General features: G+C 40.0%; 1 protein-coding gene across 2 annotated transcripts in view; it reads left to right on the plus strand.

The window, feature by feature from the left end:
* GRAMD4 (GRAM domain containing 4) overlaps positions 1–16,876 on the plus strand; it is an 84,704-nt gene that overhangs the window by 22,731 nt on the left and 45,097 nt on the right. For both annotated transcript variants that reach the window (XM_056846789.1, XM_056846788.1), the window contains one exon: positions 10,242–10,362. In XM_056846789.1, the coding sequence (XP_056702767.1) occupies positions 10,242–10,362 (121 nt within the window). Of the gene's footprint in view, positions 1–10,241; positions 10,363–16,876 lie in introns of those variants that run through there.

Here is a 16,876-nt window from a genome sequence, read left to right on the forward strand (position 1 = left end):
CTTACTGGTCCCTATGCTGACATAATAGTTAACCAGGATTTGTTTTCCTTAGCCATAGTTGAGGATTATATCTGGATATTTAACAATTAGCTGAAAACCAGGATATGAAGTGGGCTTATGATAACCATAGTTAAATATTGCAACAAATCAGCAAATCACAGTTAAGGCAGCTTTTCTGTCCCTCTGCTTTCAAGGCAAAAAGCAGCACACACAGATATCAGCAGAGCAGTTCTTAGCTCAGTTGTGCATTTGGAATGTTCTGTCATTAAGGCATCAAACCATGGTTAGATATAACCATAGTTAACCATAGTTTAAAAAGCCATATCTGTTATCTACCCCATTATGAGGAGTGAAGATAAACGTGATGTATTGCTTTGGATGTTCCAGTTGGTATCTAATTAGAAGGAACTTTTGTGTGATGTATATATTGATGCACAACCTTGGTTATGCTAATAGCCTATTTGTGTATATTATGAGATAGAAACCAGTATTTTAAATCGCCTGGTGTTGTATTTACTTATGTTTGGTAATGAAGGCAGGATGTCAGTTTAATAATAGCATTTTGCTGTCCGCTGCAATGTAACTTTAGTCAGATACAGTGCAGTACTAAATTGGCCTTCAACCAGTGATTTGTGACCCATATTAGTGTTGTAACCTTTCTAAAGGCAGGTTATACTAGTGGTGCCATAATATATTTTGGAGCAAAAGATGGAGCGGTGAAGAGAGAGAGGGACAGAAGTGAGAAGACTGAGAGAGGAAAATGGAGTTAGAAGAACAGAACATGAAGCTGCTGTCTGTGGTGTATTGGTCCATCTAGCTCGGTACTAGTGATTCCAGCTGGCAGCAGCTCTCTCAAGTTCCCAGTCCTTCTTTGAGCTCTTCAGAGTTTATCTGAAGAATTTAGGGCTGAACTTGGAGGGATTTAATTTGAGCCTGCTCTTTGCTCTAGCACCAGTTTCAGAGCCTGGGTTCAACCCTGGAACATGTCCAGTTAAGAATAGAATAAAATGCTTTCAGTCAGATGCAGAATATGTTTCTCTCTAGTGAGTAATAACAGAGTTTTCTGTACTCCTGGGATTAGGGAGAAGAGCTTCAGGGTCCAAGGGTGATTCTTTAGACAGACTGGAGCCTTGAGATCTTCCTAGAAGTGATGCACTAGAGAAGGTGAATCTATATAAACAAATGTAGTGAAGCTTTAGAGCGAACCATGTGATAAATATAAAACGGGTCCATGTTTCTGCTGAGTCCTAGATCTGGGAATGTATGTGAATGCAGTGAAGTTCATTATCTAAAATGTCGTGAGAATAATGAGATAATGGTGGTTGCCTCCCTCTTTTAAAGTGTTGTGGAATTGCTTGTTCCAAACTTTTCTGGTTAAAAATAACTTGCTCTGTGCCATGTCACAGGAAGGCAGTGGATAGTTGAGCTGTTATATTGACTCTACGGCATGACCTTGCTGATGTGAATTACAATGCTGGTTAAGGCATTTGAGGCAGAACTATTTCAGTTTACCCACAGTGCAGAGAAGGACTTGGGGGCTGTTTTTTTAAAAGGTTTTTTTCCTTTATCGCTGACAGCATCAGATCAACTTATTACCCAGATGTGACAACTTTAGTTTTTTCTTCTTGATCATTTGATGTTACTTGGTGCATGAGCTCAAACTTTGTGTTCGTTTGCTTGTCAGCCCTGTGCACAGCTGGAAAATTGAATAATATGAGCACTTAAGATGTCTTCTTCCAATAAGACACCACTTATAAAACTTAATAACTACAAATGCAAAGCTTTATGATTGCTTACAGTGTGTCCTGAACATCTTCTGTAGTTAGTTTTTAAATAATTAAATCATTGGTTTGCCACATTACTTAACCTTTTAGAAATAAATTTAAAGCAGGATGAAACACATGATAATGACAATGTCACTCATATAGTCTCTTCTAGGATATAAAGGGGGTTTAAAGGGGAGCATTCTATATGGGGAAGAAGGATAGCTGTAGGTGGGTTATTGCAACAACGTTTTGTGTGGAACAATATCAATGAGATGAGAGAATGATGAGAGGAGAATGATGTAAGCTGCTTTGGGTCTCCATTGGCGAGAAAGGTGGTGTATAAATTAATTAATTAAATAACTAGCTTGAGATTTAAAGCCATTTCAGGGTCTTTCGCACAATATCTGCTGCCTTTGTTTACACTGTCGAATTTGTTACTTCTATTTTCACAATCAATCATACGGAGGGATAGCATTACATCTAAACCAGCAATCTACACTTGCATTTTCCCGGCAAATCTGGATTCCAAACAGTAGTTTATTCCTGGCTCCTAGTTTGCAAGAACAGTGCAAACCTTGGTTTGTTGGTTCTAATGTAACATCATCCCTAGGATATGTTGTGAAAGTGGTAGTAACTAATTAGCTCATAGTTAGGGATGCACAGATCTCTACACGTTTCCTTCTGTAATGTTTTAGGAGCCTTGCTTCATCCCCCCTCTTGAGTTCTTTTTCCAAAAATCTGTTTTTTTAATATGTCTTCTTTAAAAAAGAAAAAAAGAAATCTGATTTAAGACATTTCTTGCTTGATTTAGAGAGTATTCCTAAGCAGGTCTACTTGGAATCTTAAAGTACAGTGAATGGGGCTTTCTCCCAGGAAGGGTACTTAGTGTACTGCAGATTTGTTCTTTTACATGAAATGCCATAAAACCCTTTTTTTCTCAGAGGTCTGAATTGGTTGGTATTATCCTGTGTTGTTTCACTTTCCTTTCATATGGTATGTTAGGAGAAGGAATGCTAATCTCTCTTTTGGAAATCAGTGGGGCTTAATTACAAACTGAGTGTCACCTCTTAACATAGAATGAATGTTTCCATGCCAACCTTCTCTTTTTCTTTATTGCAGGAATCAATTCATTTCTTTTTAAGTTGACCCATGTGACCCAACTAACTTTGTTTTAATCATTAGCTACAACGGCAGCTCTTTTTCATAGACAGAAAGAGATGTGTCTTTCCCTCCCTTCAGCTGGAGGGGGTCACTTCTTCCACGATGGGATGATTAGTGATTTTGTTATCTCTGAACAATTAGTGCCATGAACAAAACCCTTGGTACAAAATAACCTACTGACAAACAGGAGAAATTCCTTTTATATCCTTACTGGTTGTGTGTGATGAAAGGAAAAAGTAAGTCTGAAAGTCCTTCAAGCTTTGATCTGGTTTAACTCCTGAACCAAACCATTGAAAATAATTTGCTAATGTCTGCCATAAAAACAAATTCCTGCAGTTAGAATATATTTAAGAACTTCAGATTTGCTTTTTTGGATCAAACCATGCACATTTTAGTCCACTGCTCCTATTCCATTGGTGGCTGGCCGGGATAATTACAAGCAGAGCGTGATGGTAGTTGGTAAGCCCCTGTTTCTCTCTAGCATCTAGTAATCAGAAATATTATATCCCACTGATTAATCTTTTTTTAAAGCTGTCCAATTTAGATTTTACCTCCACCCACGTAGTTTCTGTATTCCTGTGACTGCTCCTGCTCTTCTGATAGTACTGTGTACAACTTCCATGGTTATGTAGCACATGACATCCCTCCCCCCACAGTAGGGCATCCCAGAACAATAAATTCCTGCCTTGTGGTTAGTACATTAAGCACCAGAGAACTGCACTCTTGCTCCTGTTTTAACTGTAAAAATAGGCTATTAAAACTTCAGTTTCTGTAGCAGTTCAGATTGCCTTAGGAATTTTTGGTCTATGTGTTGTCCTTTCCTGGTGTTTAAGTGGTTGGGGTAACTATCTGCAGTTTCCAGCATTATATCTTGTAAGAATGGTCCTGCTATAGAACTGTTAATTCTTCTGATTAAGGATGGGTATTATTGTCGAAGGCTTTCACGGTCAGAGTTCATTGGTTCTTGTAGGTTATCCGGGTTGTGTAACCGTGGTCTTGGAATTTTCTTTCCTGACGTTTCGCCAGCAACTGTGGCAGGCATCTTCAGAGGATTAACACTGAAGGACAGTGTCTCTCAGTGTCAAGTGTGTAGGAAGAGTAATATATAGTCAGAAAGGGGTTGGGTTTGAGCTGAGTACTGTCCTGCAAAAGTAATGTGCTAATCATTGTCCTGTAAGTATCAAGATAATGTGCTAATGAGGGTATGGTATGTTAATATGGAACCATTGTATCCTGCAGTGATCTGTTAATGTGTGTAATCCAAGGCTAATCTGCATGGCTATTGTTGACTGTTGCCTTTGTTAGTCTGGAGGTTTTCAGAACAGGAAGCCAAGCCTTATTCATTCTTAAACTCTCTTCTTTTCTGTTAAAGTTGTGCTGATGTTTATGAATTTCAATGGCTTCTCTGTGCAATCTGACAAAATAGTTGGTAGAATTGTCCAGTCTTTCAGTGTCTTGGAATAAGACCCTGTGTCCTGTTTGTGTCAGTCCATGTTCAGCCACTGCTGATTTCTCAGGTTGGCCAAGTCTGCAATATCTTTCATGTTCTTTTATCCTTGTTTGTATGCTGCGTTTTGTGGTCCCGATGTAAACTTCTCCACAGCTGCAAGGTATACGATATACTCCTGCAGAGGTGAGGGGGTCTCTTTTGTCTTTTGCTGATCGTAGCATTTGTTGTATTTTCTTGGTGGGTTTAAACACTGTTTGTAGGTTATGTTTTTTCAAAAGTTTCTCCATCCTATCAGTGACTCCTTTAATAAATGGCAGGAATACCTTTCCTATGGGAGACTGTTTTTCCTGAGTTTTCTGATTTTTGTTTGGTTTAATGGCCCTTCTGATTTCATTCTTGGAGTAGCCGTTTGCTAGCAGTGCGTGATTTAGATGATTAGTTGATTAGATGATCCGTGCAAGAAGGATCTGTGAACCACAGTTTCTCAAGGAAGAAACAAATCATCTAAATCACGCACTGCTAGCAAACGGCTACTCCAAGAATGAAATCAGAAGGGCCATTAAACCAAACAAAAATCAGAAAACTCAGGAAAAACAGTCTCCCATAGGAAAGGTATTCCTGCCATTTATTAAAGGAGTCACTGATAGGATGGAGAAACTTTTGAAAAAACATAACCTACAAACAGTGTTTAAACCCACCAAGAAAATACAACAAATGCTACGATCAGCAAAAGACAAAAGAGACCCCCCCACCTCTGCAGGAGTATATCGTATACCTTGCAGCTGTGGAGAAGTTTACATCGGGACCACAAAACGCAGCATACAAACAAGGATAAAAGAACATGAAAGATACTGCAGACTTGGCCAACCTGAGAAATCAGCAGTGGCTGAACATGGACTGACACAAACAGGACACAGGGTCTTATTCCAAGACACTGAAAGACTGGACAATTCTACCAACTATTTTGTCAGATTGCACAGAGAAGCCATTGAAATTCATAAACATCAGCACAACTTTAACAGAAAAGAAGAGAGTTTAAGAATGAATAAGGCTTGGCTTCCTGTTCTGAAAACCTCCAGACTAACAAAGGCAACAGTCAACAATAGCCATGCAGATTAGCCTTGGATTACACACATTAACAGATCACTGCAGGATACAATGGTTCCATATTAACATACCATACCCTCATTAGCACATTATCTTGATACTTACAGGACAATGATTAGCACATTACTTTTGCAGGACAGTACTCAGCTCAAACCCAACCCCTTTCTGACTATATATTACTCTTCCTACACACTTGACACTGAGAGACACTGTCCTTCAGTGTTAATCCTCTGAAGATGCCTGCCACAGTTGCTGGCGAAACGTCAGGAAAGAAAATTCCAAGACCACGGTTACACAGCCCGGATAACCTACAAGAACCAAGGATGGGTATTGTTTGTCCTAGAACTGGCTTAGTATACTTCTTTGACAAAAAACCTAATAATAGACTGGATAACAATAGATTACATACAAAAAATATACAAAACTTAAATACATTTTAAATCTTTGCTCAAGGATATTTTTGAAGATTTAAAATGTATTAAAGCTTTGTATATTTTTTTTGTACGTAACCTATTGTTATCCAGTTTATTATTAGATTTTTTTTTTTACTACCTCTTTAGTTACCTGTTGTTTCTGGGTTGAAGTTTTTTTCCTCCCCCTTTTGTTGGCATTTAGTTATACTTTTCCCGAGCTGCTCTTTGGGATCCCTGGACTTCATTTATAATTCAGAACCATTTCTGCTCCATCTGTTAGGAGCTCTATTTCTGCTTTTAAAACACAATACAAATACATCAGCATCTTTTGGAAAACAGCAAGTAGGAAGCAGTGTGTTCAGACACTGGATTAAGATGGCTGTTTACACTGCTAGTAAAATGAAATGTTTTGGTTTTCAAAGTTCAAGGACAGACAAAGTTCAAGGACAGACTAGATGACCCTGGTGGTCCCTTCCAACTCTATGATTCTAGATATAAAGAATACCTGGGTACAGCATGCAAGGGGACATGCTGCTTGTGTTAAGGCATTGCCTCTTGTGGTAGCTAATAGATGATGGAATCTGAGCATGCTGCCTCCCTTGTATTGAGTTGTGTTAAACTAGATCTAATAACACCATTCTTCATAGATAAGAAAGTAGAGTAAGCATTTTTCTAAAGGTCACACTGCAGTCCTTGCTTCTTAACTTTGATTCCAGTGATGGGAACACTTGTGATTTTGCTGCTCTTAAAATGACACAGGTTTACACAAGAAGTACAGTGAAACAGAGTGGCACGAGAATACATTCAGCTTTACAAAGAAGCCCATAAGAGTTACTAGCCCACCCTGGCCACCAGAGAGATCCTCAGCAGCCCAGGGCACTTGCAGTTTTTGAGGCGCCTGGCCATGACAAAAGTAATCTGAGTGGGGTATCACATTTTGGTCTGATAGAGATGAACAAATTAATTTATCAAATGCTAAAAATTAACAAGTATCTAAATTTGAGGCCATGTCTGAGCTTGAGGCCCAACCAAATGGCCCTCCATCACACACACACACACACACACACACACACACACACACACCGCCCAGAGCCCACTGACCTTCACTTATGTGTGTGTAAAGTGCCGTCAAGTTGCAGCCGACTTATGGCGACCCCTTATGGGGTTTTCAAGGCAAGAGACTAACAGAGGTGGTTTGCCAGTGCCTTCCTCTGCACAGCAGCCCTGGTATTCCTTGGTGGTCTCCCATCCAAATACTAACCAGGGCTGACCTGCTTAGCTTCTGAGATCTGACGAGATCAGGCTAGCCTGGGCCATCCAGGTCAGGGCGACCTTCACTTATACATGCTAGTAATTTGTGACATGGTGACATTATTCACCATGGGTGACAGATTCACTACTTACAGCCTTGTCTGTCTTACAGTGTAATATACAGTAACTGTACACTTAACTAGTTCATTAGACAAGAATGTAAACTGAAGAGGTGGAGATTCTGATTTATGATGTGGTTTCAGTAAAGGAAGAAAGAACGTTGCATAACTTCACTAGATGTTACAAATTTATATTCTGATACCAGGAAATTGTGTGTGATTTCAATGAAGATTAAATGCTGGAGATCAGCACAGCTTGCTCACTGTATTGACAAAGAATTTCCTGTTAAGCAGAAAGCAGTCTAGAGCTGCAGTCTTCCCACTTGGTTTTGGGGTTAGCTTTGCTCTCTTTAAATGTCCTGTGGCTTATCTAGAGAAATGAAAGAGCTTTGAAATGAAACTGGGTGCACGTTTGCCATTGGTGCTGAGTATAAATGTTACAGATAAGAACATTATGGTGAAGTCATCAGAATGTTGCTGGCTCGACATTTTGCAGTTAGGTGGAAACATTCACAGATTCTGAGATGTCTTAAGTCCATATCCCCCTTGCCCTTAGTTTCATGAAAGCTGTAGTAGATTACCTTGAAATACATTCTTAGCAATGCCATTTTAGCATAAAACGTTTTTAAAAAACTGTATAAAAGGCTTTGCCAAATGGGCCAGATAGAAGCTCATGCAATACTCCAGGACAAGGAGCATTCCAGTCTAACCCTATTGCATGGTGACTCCCTGGAGTTTGAAAAGCACCATACCTTGGTGTATTTCATAAGGGAACCCTATTAGCTCCTTGAACTGGAGTACCTGAAACGGTTCCTTGGTGAGGCTTCAAACTGAACCCATAATTTCCATGGCATTTGTCTAACAAGGAATGTATAATTCCCCCCCCCCTATGTCTTTATTGTTTATGATGCATAGTTTTACAGATGTAATATTGTGGCTCTGATCTGGTGCAAAATTTAGGAGAATAATTGAATGAAATACAGGGTCAGTGTGATGTGAAGGTTAAGTGTTTGACAAGTATCTGGGAGACCTGCCATCGAAGCTTGCTGGGTGACCTTGAACCACTAATACTCTTCTTCCATGAGCCCCCCCCCCAACACCATGGCTTAGATCCTGTGAATGAGTTCGACGCATATTAGTTTCTGCTATAGAGTGCACTTCTTCTTTTGCTAAACCTTCTGCTTGCTCAAGGTCCCTTGGAAAACCATTGATCTTGTGCAAACAGATGTTTTAGAAGAAGTCTGCTGTGGAGCACACTTCCTTTGTCTAGTGCACATGGAACTTATTCATAGGACCAAAGCCTGTATCGTTGTGATTTTACATGAGTTTTATCCTCCTTTGCATAAGAAGCTTTCCTATGGTGTAGCAGTGAGTTGTAAACTGGGTGATTCTGTTCAATTTCAGAGAATCCTGGAGTTCACTGGGGGAGGTTGGTTGGTCTTTCAGACTCAGCTTTTAAATCTACAATATGGTGGTGGAAAGTGCCGTCAAGTCACAGCCAATTTACGAAGACCCCATAGGGTTTTCAAGATCAGAGATAATCAGAGGTCGTTTGCCATTGCCTGCCTCTGCATAGCAACCCTGGACTTCCCATCCAAGTGCTAACTGGGGCCAGCTTTGCTTAGCTTCCAAGATGTGATGAGATCGGGCTAGCCTGGGCCATCTGGGCCAGGGCTGTCTTCAATGTGGTGACAGTTGTTTTTGTGGCTATTGTGGAGATGAATGAGGGATGTTTGTAAAGCGCCTGACTGTGCTTTTAAATAAAGCAGTTTCTTCTGAACATTCAATGATAAATATAGATGTTTCATGTGTTCTTTTATTAGTGATCATCCTAGATTTATTTTTTAAAGGCTATGAAAAAAATAATTAGTCCCTTAAAAGTACAAAAAATTCACCACTTAAAATGTTTTGGTTTAACAGTGAATATTTATGTAGGGTCCAAGGGTTTGCAATGGCAGTGAGGTGGTAGAAAGAAGGGCACCACTTCAGAATAGGTGGGGGAGGATCACTTTTTAAATTCTTCCCTTGCGGAAAACTCCCTGCAAACAGAAAACGAAGGGAGTAAGCAAAGAGAGGGGCTAGAACCTTTCTTCCCAGTATGCTAATTGTCTGTCTGCATGGAGTTTTTTCTTTTCTTTTTTTCATGCAAAGGAATAGTCAAAGTTGGGATCCCCTACCTGGCACCTGTATCTCTCATTGCGCAGGCGCATGTATTCCTTTGTTGCTCTTCCTATGTGTAGACTGCTTTCTCCCTTTTGGCAGTTGAGCTGTCTCAGTACTGACATTTCTTTATTCTGTTCTCTGGGTATGCATTTATTTCTGCCTAAAAGGATATCGGTTACGTCCAGGGGAGGGATGCTTAGAATTAGAATTTTATAGTCAGCAAGGCTTTCTCATGCGTTCTGAGCACCGGTGCTCCTGTCTATTGTCTGCCGGAGCTTGAGGACTGCAGTCTCTTTTGTTGTTTTCTTTCTTTCCTTTTGTTACGCTCTGCTGCAAAATGCATTAGCATATACATGAGGAAGGGTTTATGCAGGGGCTGCACCATGTTCGTATGTTTAATGATTGCTCAAAGACAAGTTTTGAAATAATTGGGCTTTATTTTCTCTGAATGTCCATTACTCAAAATGTGTCCTGCTAGTAGGAGGAAGTAGGGATGATAGTGGGGTTTTTCTTTTGCTGCAGAACTCCAAATATTTCCTTCCTACTGCTCTTGGAGGTCTGAGCAAGCGCAGTGTTCTAAGCCTCTTGATGGGGATTACTGCTCTTATGATTAGCCGCTGTTGATTCATTTCAGCCAGCTAATGCTGAGTAAGAGGTTTGTAGACTGGGACTGCGCATGAACTCAGATATATCTGTGTCTTATGCACAGTTGCATTTTTTAAATGTGTATATAACTGACTCCCCATGAGAGAGGCTGCCTTCTCAGCAACCAATGTTATTGTTCTTTCCCTCCATCCCCCACCCCAAATAGGCTGGTCCTGGGATCATCAACATGGCTTCAGGAGTCCAGGATTATAATCGGACAGAATCTGATAGACTGAATGAGATCAAAGGCCATCTGGAAATTGCCTTGCTGGAAAAACATTTTTTGCGTAAGTACAAAGGATTTTTTTTTACAATGATTTGCTGTGCTTTATGTGTATGTACAGGAAACAGAGTTTTATAATATTATCCAGTGTTGTCACAATCTGTTTGTAATGCATTAGCACCGCATGGTATGATTCATTTGTTTTGTAAATGGCAAACTGTAAACGTTTCCACATTATAATTTAAGGTCATAATTGGAAAGTGGTTTAGAAATGGAGGGGGAGAGAGAGAGGGAGGAAGTGAAGCTTTTTGTATTGTCTGCTTGTGTAGTTGATGGAAGGTGACAGCCCACATAGGAGCTTTATTTTCAATACGCCTACCAGATGCAATGTAGTTCCAAAGCTTTTAACTGTTGAAGAGGAGGCCCTTTTAAGTTGCCATCACTGGGCATGTTCCGTTCGGGAATCTAAAAGTAAAAGTGTTGTGATTTATAGAAAATGTGTCATGTGGGTAAAAGTGTGTGCTTGCAAATATATGCACTGAATTTCTAACATGCTCTTAGTCTCTGCACATAATAGCTTCATGTATTTTAATGCACAGATTGAGCGACTAAAATTAAAAATATTTTAAAAATTGCTGCATTAATTTTATTAAAATATGCTTGCTTGTGCTACAGCCAGACATTATGTCCTAGGTGCATTTGAGAATAAGCAAACTGTAAAAACCTAGAGATTTATAACCAAAGTCTTCTTACAGCACAGTTCTATCTATGTTAACTTGAAAGACGCTGTGTAAGTGTTTCCATTCTGTTCAGGCACTGGCTTGAGAAAGCATAGGCATTACTGCTAAATATAATTTGATTGGAATTTATCTGTGGTTGCATATAGCTATCTTAGTCCAAAGCAAAAACAAAAGATATGTAACAATGTGAAAGTTTTTGAGTTCTCCAGAACTCTTTTTCTGGTTGGATTTGTGCAAAAAAAAAAAAAAAAAAAGGTGGGGGGAAGACTTACAGCTTTTAGTCTGCACTTTTAAAAAAAAAAAAAACATCCATGCTGATTAAGAGTTCTGGAGACCTCAGAAGCTTATTCAACTGTTTTGTGATATTTTGGTTGGTCCTAATAAAAGCTATGTTGTGTTTGGATTTTTATATGGACGAATAGAGCTTTCTGCAATTTCTGTCTCCTTTGGAATTGCTGATTTTAGCCATCCAAGGGAGATGAATTCTTCAACCACAAGCTAATGTTCTGAGTTGGGATTGTGTTTAAGGTGTTTTTCTGGCCCCTCTTAAAAAATAGAAAGATCCTGGGTATCACAGATCTCTGGCACTGTAGCCTAGAGGCCATGGCAAAGAAAGCCAAGTCAGAACTGGGCATCAGCCTGACATAAATGGCAAATTATTCCCTACAGGACTCACTAAGTGGAAGGAACATAATTACATTATTTTTCAACAACTTTGCCCTCTGCATAATAGCCATGGGATCTTGGTGCACTGCCAGAATAAGGTGAGTTGCCTAATAGATGTATGTGGTAGATGAGCACATCAGGGATTGAAAAGGTGTAGTCTCTTCTCATCCTCTGGTGTACACACCCCATGTGACACTGTTGACACAGAAAGTTTCACTGAGATTATAATCAGTGCAAAGGGAGAGATCCTGATTTAATTCAGAGATCTTTCCCTAGATTTTGGTGTTTGGTGGATGGTTGGAGGGCACGTGATACAGCTATCTTGCACGTCTGGGTCTGGCCATGCCTGGGTGGGAGACTGTTTGAGCGTCCTACATGCACTGCCTTGAATTCCGTAATAAAAGGACAGCTGGATATAAATACAGTGTGCCGCCCAAACCCCTTCTTTCCATACTATCTAGGCCTGCAGGTAAGATCTGACTCTCAAGCTCTGCTTTTCGTGCCCCTACCTTCAGAGGTGAGGAAGGTGGCAACTAGAGGCAGAGCCTTTACTATAGGGGCACCTTGCCTTTGGAATGGCCTCCCCCTTGAGGCTCTCCTGATGCCCACTTTGCTGTCTTCTGGGCACCAGGCCAAAGCATATCTTTTTATCAAGGCTTTTATCAGGTCAGCTTTTTTAGTGGTCTGCTCTGGTCTGAGGTCTGTTTTTATGGATTGTTTTATGCAGTTAGTGTCTAATGGCTTGTTGTTCTTATATTGTTAACATATTATTTTAGCTGTAAACTGCCTCAAACAGGACTCTGATGAGGTGGGATAGAAATCTTTTAAATAAATTAATCATTTGGAACTGAGGTTCAGGTTGCCAGTCTACGCTTGGGCTGGAATCCAGTGGAGTGGCCACAAAGCAGCTAGATCTGCATGCGCAGAGCCCCAAATCCTGCAGATCAGGAATGGTGATGAGGGACATTTATTCCCCAGTTTTCCTCCCCGAACTGTGGACTGGTGGGATTTCAAGATTTTTTTAAAAAAAAAATAACGGTTCTGTACATCCACCTTGGACTGGGAAAGAGAACCCTATGTCACGGCTCGTCTACACTCTTAGAATGTATCACTTACTGAGAAGTGAAGTTATCTTATTCAGCGAGACCTCACAGACAGGAGTCAATGATAATTCCTACTACTGTAGGCTTTCTATTGAAGTGTACCAGAAAATTTATAAACAATGAACTTCCTTTAAATAAAATTTATTTCACATAATATATATATATGCATGTGAATATTTACACACTCTCAAAACATGTCATAAAACACATTATGATATACACAAGCAGTTTCAAACAATCTTTATAAGCACTTTCTATGTTTCATAATATTTTTCTCTATGAGAGTTTAAACCTTTCAACTTGTATCTCTAGATTCATTTAGAATACTACAGTTACAGAATCTTGTAAAAACATGGTTAGTGTATAATCATTACAGAATCCCTATCAAAAGATGATTAATATAATGGGAGGGAAGATATGATTAGTAAAAACATCTTAAAATCATTTCAGGTATCAGCAATATTTCAGGACAAAAGACATGCTTTTATTTTGCCATGTCATTTGTAAATCATCTTAACTTCATGGGAACTGAATTTATGTTCAGGATATTTATATGTTTCAGTATGTGTTAGCTTTACCCAATGCTGTGTGTAGAGGATAGAATACCATAAGCTTTGTATTTAATCTATTCTATGTTTATGGACTTCTGATCATTGTTAAGATCAGGAATGCTGCATACATGCTGAAAGTATGTGTGTATCTTAACAGTCAGCAATGCAGAGCTTATGTGTTATGTATAATTCATTATGTGTAAGCTTAAGGCTGTATTAATGTTCTATGGAAGACTCCGTTATTCTCTGGCTTTGCCAATAGGTTCTGTATATGTTTTATGTAAGCACTGCTTTATATGTGCCTTATGCATTACCACAGAAAACAGAGATCTTCCTTTCTTTTCAGGAATATCTCTGGCCTCTTACCCTGAGAAAGTTCTGAAGCCCTTCTGTTATTTAGAAAAGACTTCTGAACAGGTCCAGGGAATTATCTATATAGGATCTATATAGGATATACAATCCTCATGCTTGCCAGCATTTGGAAAGGCAGAACAGGATCAGACAGATCTTCTTTGAGGTTCCATTAATCCTTGCTAGGATCAATTGAGGCTCAATATACCAAATATGGTGAAGATCCAATAGACTCCCATCTCCAAAGTAGAGTGCTAGGAGTTGTAAGGTCTCCATCTTTGTCATGGAGCAGCCTGCCAGCATTTCACTTCATACTCTAGCCTTTATGAGAACTAGAATTGCTGAACTGAATTCCCTTTCAAAAGGGATTTCTAGCTTTAGGCAAGAAGACTAAATCTGAATGCAAGAGATGGTAAGAGAATGAAGCCTGACAACCAGAGTTGTCTCCCTTCAATCTTCTTAGGTTTTACATCTTTCAAGATGGAGAAAGCAAGGCCAGACAGCTGAAGCTGTCCTCCAGTTACTCTCTCTTGTGTGTGTGTGTGTAAAGTGCTGTCAAGTCACAGCTGACTTATGGCGACCCCTTTTTTGGGATTTTCATGGCAAGAGACTAACAGAGGTGGTTTGCCAGTGCCTTCCTCTGCATAGCAACCTGGACTTCCTTGGTGGTCTCCCATCCAAATACTAACCAGGGCTGAACCTGCTTAGCTTCTGAGATCTGACGAGATCAGGCTAGCCTGGGCCATCCAGGTCAGGGCATACTTTCTCTTAGTCTCACGCAAGAGACAGAGAAAGCTGATAGCCAGACAACCAGAATTGTCCTCTACCAACATTTCTTTCCAAGTTTTACATCTTTAGAGATGTGGAGAGAGTGAGGTCAGACAGCCTAAGCCATCTTCCGTCAACTCCCTGCCTTCTGGCAGTTTGGTTCTGGCTTTTATTCTCTCAGACCAGCGGTCATCTGAGCTGAGAGATTAGAAGCTTCTGCCCTCGGTTGCCCATATCCCTGCAATTGGTCACTCATGGTGGTGGTGTGCCATTGTCACTTGGTCTGTGAAGAAAGCATTACCATGTTCTTGGCATTGAGTCACAAAGTTATCAGAGGGGCTAAACTCCCAGGCAGAAATGACCTTCTTGTTAATATCAAGAAGAGGCCAAGCACCTCGGATAAGTGATGCTGATATTTTTCCAGGCACAACCATCAAGCGGGCAACATTGCATATCATAACCTTGTAGTCTTGCAGTTTATTTATCTCAGAATATTAAGAATAGTCTTAGCCAGCAACTCATGACCTTTACTCTATTTTATTTACTACATCAACAATTCTGTTCAGAGAAATAAGCCTCTATAAACCTTTTTGTAAACTTTTACTTCTATGCTTTACTCATGAGATTCATAGGGAAACCACAGGTACAGGCACCCTACCTCTCAGGCCTGCAACACCTATGTATGATACTGACTTGCTCATAGGTTCCTCATTTAAATGCAGTTTGTGTGCAGATGTCAGCTGCCATGTGCATATGGAAGACCTAACAGAACTGAGGTGTTTACCATTAGCGCACCAAAGCGATCATATGGTGCGTTTTCTTTCTGGTTGTATTATGTAGCATAGGCCTGAGACCTCTAGGATAGATGAATGGTTGAACAGACCAAGTGATTGTATTCTGATATTTTGACTTTTTTCCAATCTTGTTCTCTTCTTTGGAAATTATGCCTTTTTCCTAACCTGAAACAGTGTGGAGAAGCCACTCTTTGTTCCATAGGGGAAACTTGTGTCAGCCACCGATACAATAAGGTTCCCAATCAGGCAAATAGCTGCTCCTCGGGACCATTCCATATAAAAAAAATAGTGTAGGGGAAAGCTTAAGCCCCTTATCCCCATGCTTCATGGTCTCAATCTGAATTAGACATGTGTATCCCTAGGAATTAAGTTCCACGCGTCAAAATCCTAGGGATATGCCTGTTGACAGGATCTGTGGCAGATGAAGGACACAAGGACCTTGTAATGTGTCCAGATACCAGTTTGGTACTTGGGCAACCTCAGTTTTTCAGAAACCAGTGGGACAATGTGTCAGTTTCCCAGAACATATTGTTGCTTATGTTAAGAGTCACCATATTTTCCTGTAAAAGCCCTTCAGAGGGAGGCTCCATTGAGCATCTGAATTTGAATTCATAGTGAAGTTTGGCACCATTTCCCAAAGAATTAACAAGAACTTGGGGTTCCTCAGCTGTTACCAGTGTGGGTGATTTAAGATCTTTGTATCAAATAACTGAGCCCTATGTCTTTCTGGTGTTCAGGGTTGAGGATGGACTGGGAAAATGAGCTAGTTTGGCAAATCTGGTAAGTAACATTATCAGTTATCAGCAATTACTGTTATTGTGAATGGCCTCTGTGATTTTCTGGATTTACATTTGGGTTGTACAGAATTACATCTCACCCTGCATTTCATGGTCTTTTGACCCTGTTTTCCTTTTCTTTCTTTATACCCTTCTGTATATATGTCTGTCTATGAGGGCCCAGTACATGCATTTGATGAAGTAGTTTCTGGTTCATGAAAGCTTATGCTAATATAAGAATTTGTTAGACTCTAAGGTACCACAAGGCTTCTGCTTATTTTAGCTACAACAACCTAACAAGACTGCCAGCCTTGAGATTCAGTAGAGCACTATGCCTATACAGTTCATTGCTACTCAGTTCAACCGCCTCTTTATATGTTGTGTTAAGGGGTGAACAATTTCCATCTGAGTAGCGGTGGAGTCAGGTACCTGATTCAGGCATGTTTAAAAATATCTACATTTGGCAAATCCATTATGAATGATGACTTGGGTTCTTCCATGTGTTGTTGAATATTGCACTATCACTGCACTATAGCAGTCATTTGCAACTAGAACATCTTGTCCATGCAAGAAAATCTGGTTATGAATGGCTGCTATAGCACAACAACAGTGCAGCATCCAATGATGTGTGGATGCAGCACTGATGCAGCACTTTGCATTGCATTGCATTAAATAAGATTCTCCAAAGACTGGAGATATAGTGTGCTTCCATGCCTGCTGAAGGGGTATGGGGGAGAGACTCAATTTGCCTGTCTCAGATAAAGTATCCCATATCCTCCTGCTCGCATTCATCCTCTTCCCTCCATTCCCCACTTTTTTTATAAGCATC

This window comes from Euleptes europaea, chromosome 3 (assembly GCF_029931775.1).
Source record: "Euleptes europaea isolate rEulEur1 chromosome 3, rEulEur1.hap1, whole genome shotgun sequence".
Classification (NCBI taxonomy): Eukaryota; Metazoa; Chordata; class Lepidosauria; order Squamata; family Sphaerodactylidae; genus Euleptes; species Euleptes europaea.